We start from the raw sequence: 18,255 nt of genomic DNA on the forward strand, positions 1-18,255 counted from the left end.
GCCTGGCTGAATATAGGGTATCTGCAGTGCTCCTATTAACCCCTTCTCGATGGAACAGGAGCACTGCAGATACCCTGTATTCAGTAGACTGGGCACTCTCAGACACAGGAATATCTAATGTGTATGTTTCACAGTCATTTTCTACTTTTATATGTATTCTAGGGAAAAGAGGGATTTAGAACTTTTATTTACTTTATTTTTTTATTATATTTTTTTAAAAGTTTCTTTTTTTTCCCACTATTTTATAGGAGATTCTATACATTACTATTGCGGCTGGTCATAGACCCCCCCTCCCAAAAAAAAAAAAAAAAAAATTCTTTTTTTTTGCTTGACTCGAGTATAAGCCGAAGGGGGGCTTTTTCAGCACAAAAACTGTGCTGAAAAATTCGACTTATACTCGAGTATATACGGTACATTATATCTTTAATCATAAACAGTTTCATTTTTGATTATCTTTATTCATGTTCTCTATGTCCGCTCATACACTATACTCTATACAAATCAGGTTTCAGCTTCCATTCTCTAAAAGGTCTTTGATGTGAATCTGATTGGTCGCTATAGGTAACTGCTCCGCTTTTTCGTTGCGGTAGGCTTGATAAATCTTGCCAAATTTGTTTTTGTGTTTCTATCATTTCGACCATTTGAATAAAATTTCCTGTGGTGAATTTGAAAGCATTTCCTACACTAAGGAGTCATATTATCTGTGCTAAGAAGTTAAGGGTCTGCTCACATATTTTTATGACTTGACCTGCAATGTGGATACAAACTGTTTAACTCAGCGTTAAAATGGTCTAACAGATGTCAGTGAAAATGGGGTCTGTAATGAACACAAAGGAACCTTTTGAGCCTTTCCAATAAAATATGCGGATCCCCCTGAACTTTCTGGTAGTATTCTGTCCATGTCTGGGTCAGGCTTATAGAGAGCATTTATACATTGGCAAGGCTTTAACCTCTCTGTAGCAGCCTCCAGTGTGTTATATTGGAAATATAATTGTAGAATCGAGGAAAGGAGGTGTAACATTCATTTATTAGAACTTTTCCATATTAAATAGGGAACAGACAGAAAGTGAGCAGAATCAGGAGAATAATTCAGTATTTATGTCATCTAGTTAGCTTATAGGAAAGGCTGCTGGTGAAATATTATGTTTTAACAAGTGACTGTGGCCTTATTGGTTTTGTTCTTTTTTGTTTTCCACTTTATTGGTTTCTATTGGACACGCAGACTAAACTACTAGTTAAAGATTACTACATATAGTACAGTATTTCCAAAAATAATATTTTGTATACATTTAACAGGCTATGGTTCTTTCTTGTGCCCATGAACACAGTGAAATCCAGTATAGCTGAGCATGTGTCTTTGTGTGGTAGGCCTATAGTTATACATTAAAGACTATTCTTTGTGTAGTTTGCAAACAAAATATCTAGACGTGTTTAGAGTAAATGTACTTGATATCTGGAGAGGACACTTGTGAACTCCCAACTCAACCCTAACATAGTTTATAAATTGAAATGGCAGTCCTCCTGGGCACATATATGGTGGATTTTGTGTCTTTCTTGTTTCTTCTTCCCTCCTAGTCCACTTGTTATCTTCAAAGATCAGATCAGGACCCCACCAGTGGCAACGCTACTGTAATCGACCCCACTTGTTTCTGTCCCTGATAAAACCTCTCTTTAGTGATGATTGGGTTTTAGTGATGATTGGGTTTCCTATTTCTTACTACTTTTATCGCTGGCCTTCCATGAGGCCTTCAAGCTCCATTTGGCTCTTCTTGAATTCTGCAAAGTTATGTTTTAGAGACCTGTAGCAAAAATCTAACTTATCAGGTTTATCTTCCCCCCCAGTACTCCTACCCATTGTATTTCCTCTTGTGCTTTCTTCATCTCATTTGACAGGTTTACCTAAACATTTGGACCATCTCAATAAAGAACTGGTGTTGGTATAAAAACATTCATAATATGTATCTCAGCGTACATAGTAGTAGCATCTTTACATGTCTCTTTACATTCTCTGTCTACCATGTTGCCCACCAATGGGCAGTAGACATATTTACAGTATAGTCTTTGTATCCTGCATCCTCTCTGCACAGGAAACCATAAAGGATGGTCACTACAGCTTTTTACTTTGACCTTTTTATTAAACTACCCATTTTGCTGTGTTGAAGTGGGGATATTCCACCACTGTATGTTGACACTCATCTGTCAGAAAACTACATGATTGACAGGGTGTAAACCCAAATCTTCAGTATATTGTTTGCCCACCATATGCCCCACTTAGCGTCCTGTGGCAAAAAAGCATATGACGGTTTTGAACACAGCAGTGTGCTCATTTTTCCGCAGTGTGGAGATGGGATTCACTATAATCCCTTCCACTACACAATAACTGTAGAATGCAACGTTTGTTTCTGTAGCATTTCTGCCGCAGCGTTTGCACCACGTGGGGTAAACAGCCATAGACATGAAGATGTCAGTGACCCTATAGCCATCTTTAAGGCACCTAAAATAAAGAGTGAAATGATATACATCTCCGCAGAACGTAGCTTACTTCTATGTCCTAATTTGATTTAGCTCAAGGCCCCATTGGCAGAGTAATGATTATCACCAATCTCATTACTTTTAATATTATCCTATCCTTCTATTAAAACAAGCAAAGGGCAAAGAAAAGGGACAACAATTACCGAACCAGCAATTACATCAGACAATGCGTCAGAGCCAAATGTAGTCATATTACTTCCAAGTTCCAATTACCATTTAAAATTAACTTTATAATGTGTTCTAAACATGCTCTCAAAGGCATCAATCACTTTGACATGTCATTGGCCACAACACACGTGTCTTAAGAGAGTGGTAACTGTTCCAAGGGCCCTATTAATTAATTAGTGATAATGGCCACCACCTCTAGAACCCCGCCAACAACTTTAATGATAGTGTTTCATGAGCCTCTGTGGGATCTGCAGCTTCTTGAATGGGATCCTGAGAGATTTACAGAGCTGGAACACCTACAACAAGCAGTATTAAAGAAACCAAGCATTTAATCTGTTTCCACTTCGACTGGGGATTATTGAAATTTGCCCGGTGAGAGTGCTGATAGACCCCAGAATAAAACGCTTTAAAAAAAAAAAAGAAAAAAAACATAAACAAATTAAAGGGATTATTGTGCCTTTTATCTTATAATCAGATTCAGCAGCTGAATGTTTGTTATTAAAAACAGTGTAATTTTAGTTTGGAACAATCCACATTGTCGTGCATGAGAAACATCTGTGTGTTCTGGCCTGATGTATACAGTATATGTCTTAGCAGTTCTACAAACAGATATCTGTTGGAACCTTTAAGAAAACAATAAGTGCATGTAGAGACATTTGTAAGGAAGATTTATTATTATTCACTGGCAAATTGTTAAATTTTTAAACCTTTAGTTTATTTATTTTAAAAGACATTTATACTGCCGGGAACTTTATATGTCACTAGTTCATTCGAGGACTTTGTAGAAGGCGAAACTCTGATTGAAGTTAAAGCAGATACAGATCAAATAGCTATAATGGTTATACAATGCGTATACTAACTGGTGCAGCCCATGATATGTTTATACAGCAGTGTCACTATACTAAGAGAAACACGCAGCCTCAAATCACTTTACACTCCAAATTTGAGATTAAGTATTCACATATTAAATATCAATAACATATAGATTTGCCTGTTAAAATGAAATGTTATTGATGGGAGAGCATTCCTTATATTCGGAAAATCTTTAAAAAACAATTGGAGGACTTTATGTACTGCCCACTAAAATGCTAGCGTAAAAAAAAGTTCAAAAGTAGAGTTTTAAACCTTTTTGAGTTTATTTGTGCCGAAATATTGTGACATTTTGCATTTTATAAAGTCTCAATTGTTGCGATCTCACTTCATTAAGGGAATACCATAGAAAATGAAGTAACATTGCAGGAAGAGGTGTTACATGTATCCAGCAAAATGCAACAATTGGTCAATTTAAAAAGTGAATGAACTCATTTTAGTGACTGGTGAATGTCTCGGCACTTGGGCCTCTGTACTTTGATATACTCTTAAGTATCTCACAATATGCTTTTTGTATAGGAAAGGATTCTTTACATTTAGAGTACTCAAGCACTGGAGGGTCCTACTTAAAGTGGCACTCATGGCATATACTTTGCCAGCATTAAAAAGAGCTTGATGGTCATATAACTAAACTGACACGTATGCAAATAATTGAGGGAATGAGCAATAAATAATTGACCCGAGGAAAGGTGAGCTTGATGGACAAGTCTTTTTGAAAATGTAGAGTAACTGTGTCATATATGTTTAAAAAGAGTCTACCAGCTCTCCCAAGAATATTGAACTGTCACCACTGTATTACAGAGCACATTACAGTGATAAATAACATACCTTTGTTAAGTATGCTACTTTTGTGGATTTGGAGAAAAACAACTTTGAAGTCTTATGCAAATGAGGCAGTGCACTCAGGGTGGGCCTTCAACTATAAGAGCCTGAAGCTTCCAGAGCATATTATACTGAGGGGATCGGGTTATTGGGAGCATTTTATACTGTGTTGGGCTACTGTGGGGAATTTTCATGTGGGGTTGCTCTGAGGAGCATATTATACTGTATAGGGCTGCTGTGGAACATTATACTGTATAGGGCCACTGTGGAATAATATTCTGTTTGAGGCCACTGTGAAGCATTATACTGTGTGTGGTCATGGTGGGGAGCATATTATACTGTGTGGGGGCTCTTGGGAGTATGTTATACTGTGTGAGGCCACTGTGGAGCATTATACTTTGGGTGGGGGATCTGGGGAGCATATTGTAGTGTGTGGGTCCACTTCACTATTTGCATCACAGGCCATCTGATTTACAGCAGCCATTCAATTACAGGCTGTATAAAACAGTCTGTGCAATGACAATAGTGAAGTGGTTACAGCACTCACGAAAGCAGTATGGTCTCATTAAAGAGATGATCAGCAGGGGTCTCTTAGACAATCAGGACCCCCGCAGATCAGCTGTTTCCCAAATCACACAGCCCTCCAGCATTTTATACATGCCAGGCACTGTGCTGCTCTCTCAATGTTTTCTTCATAACCAGAGTGGTGGGCACTATAGCTGTAACCTTTTCAAGTATGTGAGATACCGCTTCAGTACCCATAACCTTTGCTATCTAGAATAAGCCAGTCAGAGTTTGGACATGACTTTAGTTATGCCACTGCCCTTAATTTGCAAAAATTTCAGTGTAGAGTATTTTCTGTCCTACTCTTCATTAATGACTAGGACTGGGATAAAGATTGCCCAGCTCTTTACCAACAATGAAAGCCTTACCAATTAATGTTTTATGACATGCTCTAGTGACTTGTCATAAATTACAATTCTTTTGGAAGAAAATGAAAGCGTTCACTTTAATAAACATTTTCACTTATAGCAAAATTTCTACCAAAAACAGTAAATGGTTGTGACGTATCGCCCCTTTCCGCCCCGGCGTCCGGCCCCACAAGGCGCGAGGACACGACCCGCACCTCAGCCACCCGACCGCAGCCGCTGGCCCACCCGGCCTTCGCTGCAGGCGGAACCCGCGATCGTCTTTTTAACTATACCGTCCGCTCCCACAAACCCAGAGAGTGGACCGGGCCTTATAGGATAATACGAGAAGAGCCTTCTAAAGTTTTAACATTTTATTAACCCAAGATGGTCGATACTAGGTCAGCCAGAAATACATATAAAGATATACCCTGGCGGTCACAAGCTTATACGGTTACAGAGAAGGTATGTTACAGTGCAGTGAGATAAAACAGGTTACAGAGATTAAAAGATTAGAAACAGAAACAGTCCTTAGGCACCTGGCGATTCCGCAGCCAACGCATGGTACCCACAAGGCAGGAGATACAGTCCATTAAAGTCTCTGGTGGGGGCACCGCAGCACCCCCCCACATAGCATATAGCAATAAAGAGAGTTTTTCCATACCGATTTAAAAAGTCCATAGTCCATAAATCCATGATCAGATAGACGTTACATCATAGTCCTCATAATTCCATAAGTCCATTAGCATTAAAGTAGTATATGGCTCTCCTTCAAAGTCCCTTGGCCGCATGGCAATCTTTGTCTCTCAGCACATGGCCACTTCTGCCCCGCCCTTCCCCCCAGCAAGGGGGGAGGGGGCCACACACAGAGCCAACTTGCTCACATGTGTCCAGATGAGAAGAACAGGAACAAGAAGAAAAAGCTCCGCCCCAGGTCACTCTTATATTGACCCTGGGCTCCACCCTGAAATGACATCATCAGGGCTTTCGGACCACCCTCTAGCTTGGCAATCAAATAACTATAAATGGTCATAATTCCTCATTACATGAATATACGGTCAAACAAGTGGCATGTCTTTGCTCACCGCAAGTTTCCCAGCATATTGACACCAAACATGATAACTCAATACCCTATGAGTAACGAGAACTGGGCCTGGGCTCTTCCCGGGCCCGTAGGCTTAAAGTTTTTGGGTTAAAAATGTGCGTTTCACTACTACGCACCGGAAGATCTAATTGTCATAATGGTAGCATCTTTCCCTGGCGCAATATCATCATAAACCTATAACTCTTTGAAGTTTTTCTACCACCTCAACCCGACTCCGCAGAGTCTGGTCACATGTGTTAGAACTTTCAGAGCCAGGATGGCCCCCAGCTAAGAATCAAGGAAGTTAGCACAGATATGTTAATGCCATGCCTAGGGTGAGACAATGGCTTTTGATCTTGGCAACTGGCCACAGATAATCAGATTCACCCATTTGGGTCACTAGCCTTCACATCCTACTGAGATAACAAGATTCCTTAGCAGGATGATGACTTACAAAATGGCAAATACAGACCAGATAAGTTATTCTCCAAGATATACAGTTGAGGGTCAGTCAACACAATAAAATACATAAGTAGTTATAAATATAGTTGAGAATGATGATTGGGGTCCGATTCATCACAATGGTCTTTCATCATTGTGAAAAACATTTCTTTATTTGCTTCAGGCTTCAGACTTCCAGTTTACTTATCCTTTGACTTCTTGGTTTGCAGTGCATTTTTTAGGTTTACTACTTATTTTAGTCATTGTAACGTGACATAATATTCTGTTGAATGCTTTCAGCACATTACCCTACACATACACCATACTTGAAGTGACATCTCTGCAATATTAGATTTGTAAACTTAGCTTTTGTACTTTGAGATTCTTCAGCAGCCATCAAACCACTTCTGTTCTTCACAAGTAATGACAAAGCTTCAGCCACAAATAACACATTTGTTCTATTAAGTAAATTGAATACAGCCTGTTGTAGAGTGTGGTTCACAAATATAGAGCATTTATATTACACATCTGCCTTGTGAAATATTCAGTACGTACTATGGATATGCACATTACTATTTCTGCATTCATATATGCATTAAAGACATATGTTGTGTTCACAGTCAAAAATGGATGCTCAGCAGGTTTAGAACTAAAAAGGAAAAGAATACGGCACTTAAAGTGTAGTCTCATAAGATAGTAAGGAATGTGTGCCATGCTGTAGTGATTGCACCCACCTTTTATGGTTGCTTTATGGACACAACACCTTGTTGAACAGGTATGGCTGCAGACAGTAAACCTCATCCGGTCAGTGAGGCCCTTGTCATATTGAATTATACAAGTATGGCCTCCTTCACATCTGCGTTTGTATTCCGCCCAGGGAGTCCGCATGAGGACCCCCCCCCCCGAATGGAATACCGAACGCAACTGCAAGCGGTGTGCCAAAGAAAGCACAAGGACCCCATAGTCTATAATGGGATCTGTGTGCTTGCCTAAAGATCTCTACTGGGATCATGCGGACAGGAAAGTAGTTTACGATCTACTTTCCTGTCTGCATGATTCTTGCAGGCAGCGTGCGGTAAGCTCATTATAGTCTATGGGGTCCATGTGCTTTCACTGCACAGCACTTGCAGTTGCGCTTGGTATTCTGTTCAGGGGGATCCCCATGCGGACTCCCCCGGACGGATACCAATGCAGATGTGAACCAAGCATAACTGTGACTGAGATGCAATTTCAGATAATGCTTATTGACATGAGTGGCCCTCTATCTGGGAAATAAGCAAGCTCCTTTTTCCTAATCTCTGTTAATCCCTTTGGATTTATTGTGCAAAAATTCTGTTTTAATTTGTTCACTAGTTTTGACAATTTTAGGTTAAATAGCAAGAAAAATCCAGCCTAATATAAAATGTATATGCAGCAAATAGCAGTGAATTAGGAAATAATATACAACATAAGGATTAATATGCGGCATTATGCTGAATTGGTCACAACAGATGTATTCGCTGTTTTGTTATTTCTAGATACATTTACATATAAATGTATTCATTGTTTATATTTTCAGGTTTGGAAATTTCTTGGGATGGAGACAGCTTTGTAGAAGTTATGGCAGCACCACACCTCAAAGGCAAACTGTGCGGTCTGTGTGGTAACTATAATGGACACAAGCGAGATGACCTCATAGGTAGTGATGGGAACTTCAAGTTTGACGTGGATGATTTTGGTGATTCCTGGAGAGTGGAATCTAATGAATTCTGTAACCGTCCTCGTAGGAAGACTTTGCCTGAGTTATGTCAAGGGACAGTTAAGGTGAAGCTCCGGGCTCACAGGGAATGTCAGAGACTAAAGTCCTGGGATTTTCAAAGCTGTCACTCCACAGTTGACTATGCCATGTTCTATCGGTAAGTTATATATAAAATTATTATCTCTTGCCACATGACTTGTGAAATACTTACTCATTTTTGTTATGAGGTACATTATTCTTTATACAGTCTTCCGCTTCTGCAGAAATAGTTTTTTTTTTGTTGAAAAAGAGGAGAGTGAGATTTCCCAAAAGGCTACCAATGGATTTACTGATACTGATGGCCCTCGTACTTGTTGTAGGACTCCCTGAATAATTTACCCTACTAGATTCAGTAAGCCACAGTGGGACACTAAGCTGAACTGTGAAGGATTACTTTTGCAAAAAGAGATATCCAGCACTTTTACATGAGCAGATTTTCTACTCGTAGAAAAGAGCACCTATCAATAATGGAAAATCTTCAGTGGTATACACTAACATGCTTATAGACTTTAATGTACACATTTATGCCAAATAATGTCCTTTCGGCATGCATCTAGATAGGTTACAATGGGTTTTTGCAGCTCCATATGTATTAAAAATTCTACTCAACTGTGACATTCAATACAATGTGCAGAAAAATTGCATAGCCAACGATGCTGTAGCATAGCCAAAACTAGCAACAAAGTGCAATTCTCTAGTTCGGCATGATCACACATGACCTTTACTTAAATAATTCAGCGCAGACGCCTATTTCAGGTTCAGCTAAGAGCCTTTGCCAGCTGTAAAGAGCGTCAGGTATAACATAATGTTATATACACACACCAGACCCCTCCACTTACACAAACTGATTAGGACTTATGTTACAAACCCACGCAATAATCTATTGTAGTCTAGTCATATGACCACAGATTCAACAGAAAAATCCAGTAACTTTAAAATTATTGAAAAAACCTCCTATCGACATCCAGAATACAGCTGTAGTGACTGTAGTGTGTTATGCTTTGGCATGTCATGTATGGAAATTCAGGTACAAGACTTCCAGTCATATGGTCTGCAGCTATGGCTGAAGTCATATGGATCCAAGCGCTGCCATATCGGAGGGGGTGTTGATAATGTCCTGGCTACAATAACAATTACATGTTAAACCACTAGGCGGCAGTAAGATTACTGTATGACATCCGTAAAGGACAATTAAATACTAGAGATGAGCGAACAGTGTTCTATCGAACACATGTTCGATCGGATATCAGGGTGTTCGCCATGTTCGAATCGAATCGAACACCACGTGGTAAAGTGCGCCAAAATTCGATTCCCCTCCCACCTTCCCTGGCGCCTTTTTTGCACCAATAACAGCGCAGGGGAGGTGGGACAGGAACTACGACACCGGGGGCATTGAAAAAAATTGGAAAAAGTCATTGGCTGCCGAAATCAGGTGACCTCCATTTTAGACGAATAGTGGATTTCAAATCCGGGTCATATGAGAATGTGAACTTTGTGACTATGAGACAGGGATAGCTGTACAGGCAGGGATAGCTAGGGATAACCTTTATTTAGGGGGGAATGTTATTAAAAATAACTTTTTGGGGCTAAGCACACACATTCAGCTCTACTTCATCGGGCTAATAGAATGCATTGGCCAGCGCTGATTGGCCAGAGTACGGAACTCGACCAATCAGCGCTGGCTCTGCTGGAGGAGGCGGAGTCTAAGATCGCTCCACACCAGTCTCCATTCAGGTCCGACCTTAGACTCCGCCTCCTCCGGCAGAGCCAGCGCTGATTGGCCGAAGGCTGGCCAATGCATTCCTATGCGAATGCAGACTTAGCAGTGCTGAGTCAGTTTTGCTCAACTACACATCTAATGCACACTCGGCACTGCTACATCAGATGTAGCAATCTGATGTAGCAGAGCCGAGGGTGCACTAGAACCCCTGTGCAAACTCAGTTCACGCTAATAGAATGCATTGGCCAGCGCTGATTGGCCAATGCATTCTATTAGCCCGATGAAGTAGAGCTGAATGTGTGTGCTAAGCACACACATTCAGCACTGCTTCATCACGCCAATACAATGCATTAGCCAGTGCTGATTGGCCAGAGTACGGAATTCGGCCAATCAGCGCTGGCTCTGCTGGAGGAGGCGGAGTCTAATGTCGGACCTGAATGGAGACTGGTGTGGAGCGATCTTAGACTCCGCCTCCTCCAGCAGAGCCAGCGCTGATTGGTCGAGTTCCGTACTCTGGCCAATCAGCGCTGGCCAATGCATTCTATTAGCCCGATGAAGTAGAGCTGAATGTGTGTGCTTAGCACACACATTCAGCTCTACTTCATCAGGCTAATAGAATACATTGGCCAATCAGCGCTGGCCAATGCATTCTATTAGCTTGATGAAGCAGAGTGTGCACAAGGGTTCAAGCGCACCCTCGGCTCTGATGTAGCAGAGCTGAGGGTGCACAAGGGTTCAAGTGCACCCTCGGCTCTCCTACATCAGAGCCGAGGGTGCGCTTGAACCCTTGTGCAGCCTCAGCTCTGCTACATCAGAGCCGAGGGTGCGCTTGAACCCTTGTGCACACTCTGCTTCATCAAGCTAATAGAATGCATTGGCCAGCGCTGATTGGCCAATGTATTCTATTAGCCTGATGAAGTAGAGCTGAATGTGTGTGCTAAGCACACACATTCAGCTCTACTTCATCGGGCTAATAGAATGCATTGGCCAGCGCTGATTGGCCAGAGTACGGAATTCGGCCAATCAGCGCTGGCTCTGCTGGAGGAGGCGGAGTCTAAGGTCGGACCTGAATGGAGACTGGTGTGGAGCGATCTTAGACTCCGCCTCCTCCAGCAGAGCCAGCGCTGATTGGCCGAATTCCGTACTCTGGCCAATCAGCACTGGCCAATGCATTCTATTAGCCCGATGAAGTAGAGCTGAATGTGTGTGCTAAGCACACACATTCAGCACTGCTTCATCACGCCAATACAATGCATTAGCCAGTGCTGATTGGCCAGAGTACGGAATTCGGCCAATCAGCGCTGGCTCTGCTGGAGGAGGCGGAGTCTAAGGTCGGACCTGAATGGAGACTGGTGTGGAGCGATCTTAGACTCCGCCTCCTCCAGCAGAGCCAGCGCTGATTGGCCGAATTCCGTACTCTGGCCAATCAGCGCTGGCCAATGCATTCTATTAGCCCGATGAAGTAGAGCTGAATGTGTGTGCTAAGCACACACATTCAGCACTGCTTCATCACGCCAATACAATGCATTAGCCAGTGCTGATTGGCCAGAGTACGGAATTCGGCCAATCAGCGCTGGCTCTGCTGGAGGAGGCGGAGTCTAAGGTCGGACCTGAATGGAGACTGGTGTGGAGCGATCTTAGACTCCGCCTCCTCCAGCAGAGCCAGCGCTGATTGGCCGAATTCCGTACTCTGGCCAATCAGCGCTGGCCAATGCATTCTATTAGCCCGATGAAGTAGAGCTGAATGTGTGTGCTTAGCACACACATTCAGCTCTACTTCATCGGGCTAATAGAATGCATTGGCCAATCAGCGCTGGCCAATGCATTCTATTAGCTTGATGAAGCAGAGTGTGCACAAGGGTTCAAGCGCACCCTCGGCTCTGATGTAGCAGAGCCGAGGGTGCACAAGGGTTCAAGTGCACCCTCGGCTCTCCTACATCAGAGCCGAGGGTGCGCTTGAACCCTTGTGCAGCCTCAGCTCTGCTACATCAGAGCCGAGGGTGCGCTTGAACCCTTGTGCACACTCTGCTTCATCAAGCTAATAGAATGCATTGGCCAGCGCTGATTGGCCAGAGTACGGAATTCGGCCAATCAGCGCTGGCTCTGCTGGAGGAGGCGGAGTCTAAGATCGCTCCACACCAGTCTCCATTCAGGTCCGACCTTAGACTCCGCCTCCTCCAGCAGAGCCAGCGCTGATTGGCCGAATTCCGTACTCTGGCCAATCAGCACTGGCTAATGCATTGTATTGGCGTGATGAAGCAGTGCTGAATGTGTGTGCTTAGCACACACATTCAGCTCTACTTCATCGGGCTAATAGAATGCATTGGCCAGCGCTGATTGGCCGAATTCCGTACTCTGGCCAATCAGCACTGGCTAATGCATTGTATTGGCGTGATGAAGCAGTGCTGAATGTGTGTGCTTAGCACACACATTCAGCTCTACTTCATCGGGCTAATAGAATGCATTGGCCAGCGCTGATTGGCCGAATTCCGTACTCTGGCCAATCAGCACTGGCTAATGCATTGTATTGGCGTGATGAAGCAGTGCTGAATGAGTGTGCTTAGCACACACATTCAGCTCTACTTCATCGGGCTAATAGAATGCATTGGCCAATCAGCGCTGGCCAATGCATTCTATTAGCGTGAACTGAGTTTGCACAGGGGTTCTAGTGCACCCTCGGCTCTGCTACATCAGATTGCTACATCTGATGTAGCAGTGCCGAGTGTGCATCAGATGTGTAGTTGAGCAAAACTGACTCAGCACTGCTAAGTCTGCATTCGCATAGGAATGCATTGGCCAGCCTTCGGCCAATCAGCGCTGGCTCTGCCGGAGGAGGCGGAGTCTAAGGTCGGACCTGAATGGAGACTGGTGTGGAGCTATCTTAGACTCCGCCTCCTCCAGCAGAGCCAGCGCTGATTGGTCGAGTTCCGTACTCTGGCCAATCAGCACTGGCCAATGCATTTCTATGGGGAAAAGTTAGCTTGCGAAAATCGCAAACTGACAGGGATTTCCATGAAATAAAGTGACTTTTATGCCCCCAGACATGCTTCCCCTGCTGTCCCAGTGTCATTCCAGGGTGTTGGTATCATTTCCTGGGGTGTCATAGTGGACTTGGTGACCCTCCAGACACGAATTTGGGTTTCCCCCTTAACGAGTTTATGTTCCCCATAGACTATAATGGGGTTCGAAACCCATTCGAACACTCGAACAGTGAGCGGCTGTTCGAATCGAATTTCGAACCTCGAACATTTTAGTGTTCGCTCATCTCTATTAAATACATAAAAAATAATTGATTTACGATGCTTACCCAAGGACACAATAGATGTCTACAGAAGTCCCTGTCACTATTATATACCCACTGGAATATATACAAGACAATAAATAATCAAATAAAAAAGAAACAATATATGGTATTTATGAAAACATACAGTCCTATGAAAAAGTTTGGGCACCCCTATTAATCTTAATCATTTTTAGTTCTAAATATTTTGGTGTTTGCAACAGCCATTTCAGTTTGATATATCTAATAACTGATGGACACAGTAATATTTCAGGATTGAAATGAGGTTTATTGTACTAACAGAAAATGCGCAATATGCATTAAACCAAAATTTGACCGGTGCAAAAATATGGGCACCTCAACAGAAAAGTGACATTAATATTTAGTACATCCTCCTTTTGCAAAGATAACAGCCTCTAGTCGCTTCCTGTAGCTTTTAATCAGTTCCTGGATCCTGGATGAAGGTATTTTGGACCATTTCTTTCTACAAAACAATTCAAGTTCAGTTAAGTTTGATGGTCGCCGAACATGGACAGCCCGCTCTCAAATGATCTGAAAACAAAGATTGTTCAACATAGTTGTTCAGGGGAAGGATACAAAACGTTGTCTCAGAGATTTAACCTGTCAGTTTCCACTGTGAGGAACATAGTAAGGAAATGGAAGACCACAGGGACAGTTCTTGTTAAGCCCAGAAGTGGCAGGCCAAGAAAAATATCAGAAAGGCAGAGAAGAAGAATGGTGAGAACAGTCAAGGACAATCCACAGACCACCTCCAAAGAGCTGCAGCATCATCTTGCTGCAGATGGTGTCACTGTGCATCAGTCAGCAATACAGCGCACTTTGCACAAGGAGAAGCTGTATGGGAGAGTGATGAGAAAGAAGCCATTTCTGCACGTACGCCACAAATAGAGTTGCCTGAGGTATGCAAAAGCACATTTGGACAAGCCAGCTTCATTTTGGAAACAAAAATTTAGTTGTTTGGTTATAAAAAAAAGGCGTTATGCATGGTGTCCAAAAAGAAACAGCATTCCAAGAAAAACACATGCTACCCACTGTAAAATTTGGTGGAGGTTCCATCATGCTTTGGGGCTGTGTGGCCAATGCCGGCACCGGGAATCTTGTTAAAGTTGAGGGTCGCATGGATTCCACTCAGTATCAGCAGATTCTTGAGAATAATGTTCAAGAATCAGTGACGAAGTTGAAGTTACGCCGGGGATGGATATTTCAGCAAGACAATGATCCAAAACACTGCTCCAAATCAACTCAGGCATTCATGCAGAGGAACAATTACAATGTTGTGGAATGGCCATCCCAGTCCCCAGACCTGAATATCATTGAACATCTGTGGGATGATTTGAAGCGGGCTGTCCATGCTCGGCGGCCATCTAACTTAACTGAACTTGAATTGTTTGTCCAAAATACCTTCATCCAGGATCCAGGAACTGATTAAAAGCTACAGGAAGCGACTAGAGGCTGTTATCTTTGCAAAAGGAGGACCTACTAAATATTAATGTCACTTTTCTGTTGAGGTGCCCATACTTTTGCACCGGTCAAATTTTGGTTTAATGCATATTGCACATTTTCTGTTAGTACAATAAACCTCATTTCAATCCTGAAATATTACTGTGTCCATCAGTTATTAGATATATCAAACTGAAATGGCTGTTGCAAACACCAAAATATTTAGAACTAAAAATGATTAAGATTAATAGGGGTGCCCAAACTTTTTCATAGGACTGTATACGCCATTTTTCTGTCAGATATTGGTGATAATATGGTGCATCTTTGGTACAAGGCCATTGCACCACAAATGCACCCCTTCCTTCTCTCGCCTCTTTCACTGAATGTGGGCAGAATGGGGTGAGCCCATTTTCAACCTATTAGTTTTGATCTCACCTTTACCATCATTAATCATGTTGCAGCACAATGTTGTGGCCAATACTACCGTATATAAAAACAGCAATAAAACTCATCTCTTTTTGAATATAACAATATGTCTCTATCCATAATATGGGCAGTAAACACTTCCAATTCATGTTACCCTATGGCAGACTTCTATATGGACCTTTGCATTTGAATGATGTCTTCTTTAAGGTTCAGACCAAGCCTAGTTGAGTAGAGACAGTCATTCTTTTCTATCATTCTTTGTTAGCTTAAGGACTTTTTCTGTACTAGTTTTCATGGCGCGTATTATGTTACACCATGAAGCCTTAAACCTCCCTTCAAACAACGTGTTCTGTCTGAGAATACCCAGTAGAAATAGGATTTTGGTACTTCCATGAAGCTTTCACAGCTTCCTTTATTAGGCAAATTTCCACAATTTTTGTGTTGACTTTACAATTGAAACTGCTTCATGTCATAATGTTTCACCTCAAATGCATTGGATAGAGTATCATGTTCCTTTTAGGACCTATAGTTATTTATTACATCACTTTCTCAAGGAATACTTCCTTGTTTTCACATTAATCTTACTTGGCCACAGATTTAAGAGATTTCCATCATTGGCACCATCTACTTTTTCCTTTATTGCTGTTTTTCACAGTAAAAAAAAAAGACATGCTTAGATTTTCTGGAGTAATATGATGATGGACAGATTAGAGAATAAAAGCCGTTATGGTTTTGCAATGCCACAGGATATAAGAGGAACGTGCTATAAAAATGCCACATAATACCAACATTATAATAAATGCTACAACTCATACACATATCCAGACTTTTAATGAAACGTTACCTGTGTGTCAGTGGTTCTGTATCATTCTGGGCACTTGAGTAATGTGTTTAGTTTAACCACTTTGGAGAAGAAAATATCTTACATTTATTCGGCTTCATTTGGTAACAAGTACCAGTCCTTCCAAAACACGCTCAGTATTGCTGCCCAGTTACTTCATGTACGTCTGTATTTCCTTACTGAAGCTTGCTTCTGGTAAACCTCAGTGTATTGGAGGTGACAGCATCATTTCTGCTCTATTATGTTTCAAAGGCATTTCTCCTCTAAAAAATCATAGCTAAAGAGTATTCCAGGACTAAAACAATGATGGCTTGGGATAGGGATCGGAACTCTTTGTACTCTGACAATCATTAAAAGAAGGGGGCAATTGGCCACAGCGGCTCATCCATATTATTGTAGTGATAATGAGGTCCTCTACAGCATCCCCTTATTGTGACTCCTCACTATGTGCAGTAATATGTCCCTATATGCTCCTCATTATTGTGAAAAAGTATTCTGTTTACTATGCACATCCATGGTGAGTTTAAAGGGGCTCTATCATTGGGAAAAGTCATTTTTAACTAATCACTAATCACTTGCATAGACTTTAGAAAGGCTATTCCACACTTACCTTTTGTATGTAGATTGCCTCAGTGGTTTTTGAATAAGTCTGTTTTTATTCATATGCTAATGAGCTACCAGCCAGCACAGGAAGTTCCCAGCAGCACTCGTCTCTATTATCTCCTATGTGTGTGTGCAAACAGGAAGCTGAGTCATCATCATCAGCGGCAGCCTGTGCTGTATACACCCATAGGAAACAATAGCAAAGAGGGTGCACTATGCATCGTGCACCAGTTTAATTAGCATATGAATAAAAACACTTATTCAAAAACCACTGAAGCAATTTACGCACTAAAGGTAGGTGTGGAATAGCCTTTCTAAAGGCTATGCAAGGATGTGATTAGTTAAAAATGACTTTTCCCAATGATAGAGCCCCTTTAATGTGTGCTTGAATTTATACACAGCTCCTGAACTGAATGAAGATAGCAGTGTATAGTATGGAGAGGAAGAAAGCAGTAGCCTAAGGTTAGGTTTTTTTCATGGCCGTCTTGCACATGAGAGAGCCCCGTTTTCACGGATCTTCCATACATTTGTAAATGGTCAAAAATAGGACATGACCTATATTTTATAGTCAGTTTTCTGGTATAGATTTTAAATTTGTAGGGTCATAAAGCCACAACTCTATTCCTGTGCACCGACTTTAATAAGAAAAAAAAAAAAAAAGTGTGATCAGCGAAAAAAGAGTAAAAAGTTACAATTGTGCTAAAACTTTTCTATCCTATATTTTGCTCAAATTTGTGCCATATTTGTTTTCTGACTCCCATTGTTTTCTATTAAGCTCTATTATTTTACTATCAGCTCTACCTATCACATAGCACAAGTAGTATATTCTGTAACACATTCCGGACCTTATAGAGAATGCATGCATGATTTCATGTGAACAATGTCTAGTGTTGTAATGCATACACGTAATGTTTTAGTAGACACAAGGGAAGTGTAGAAACAGCTGCTGTATTTTTTGTGTTTGAAATTACATTTCTCCAATGTAATACTTGTGAAGATGTTCTACAAGCTTTTACATTATCACCATATGGGAGCAGATAGTTAAATGTGAGAGAGCATTAAAGAAAACAGTCTACCAGATGTGGATACTTAAGGCACATCCTGACTTTATCACACTTATATAGAATGATCATTGTATGATTGTTGAATCTACTTTGCATCATATAGTAAGCATCAAAGTTAAAAAAGATGTTAAATAAATATATAACTATGGTTTGTCCTCAGGAGTGAACCTAGCCTCTCTGCTGCCTGAGGCGAACTATAGAAAACTCCCTTCTCAAAAAAAAAACTACCTGACCCAATCTTTAGATGTATGTTGGGGC

At 41.5% G+C, this 18,255-nt stretch overlaps 1 protein-coding gene across 1 annotated transcript in view; it reads left to right on the top strand.

Moving 5' to 3' along the window:
* BMPER (BMP binding endothelial regulator) overlaps window positions 1–18,255 on the top strand; it is a 174,595-nt gene that overhangs the window by 131,714 nt on the left and 24,626 nt on the right. Inside the window, exon 13 of the mRNA XM_075271124.1 lies at window positions 8,384–8,720. Coding sequence (XP_075127225.1) covers window positions 8,384–8,720 — 337 coding nt within the window. The remainder of the gene's footprint in view (window positions 1–8,383; window positions 8,721–18,255) is intronic.

The sequence above is a fragment of the Leptodactylus fuscus genome, chromosome 4 (genome assembly GCF_031893055.1).
Source record: "Leptodactylus fuscus isolate aLepFus1 chromosome 4, aLepFus1.hap2, whole genome shotgun sequence".
In the NCBI taxonomy this organism is placed as follows: Eukaryota; Metazoa; Chordata; class Amphibia; order Anura; family Leptodactylidae; genus Leptodactylus; species Leptodactylus fuscus.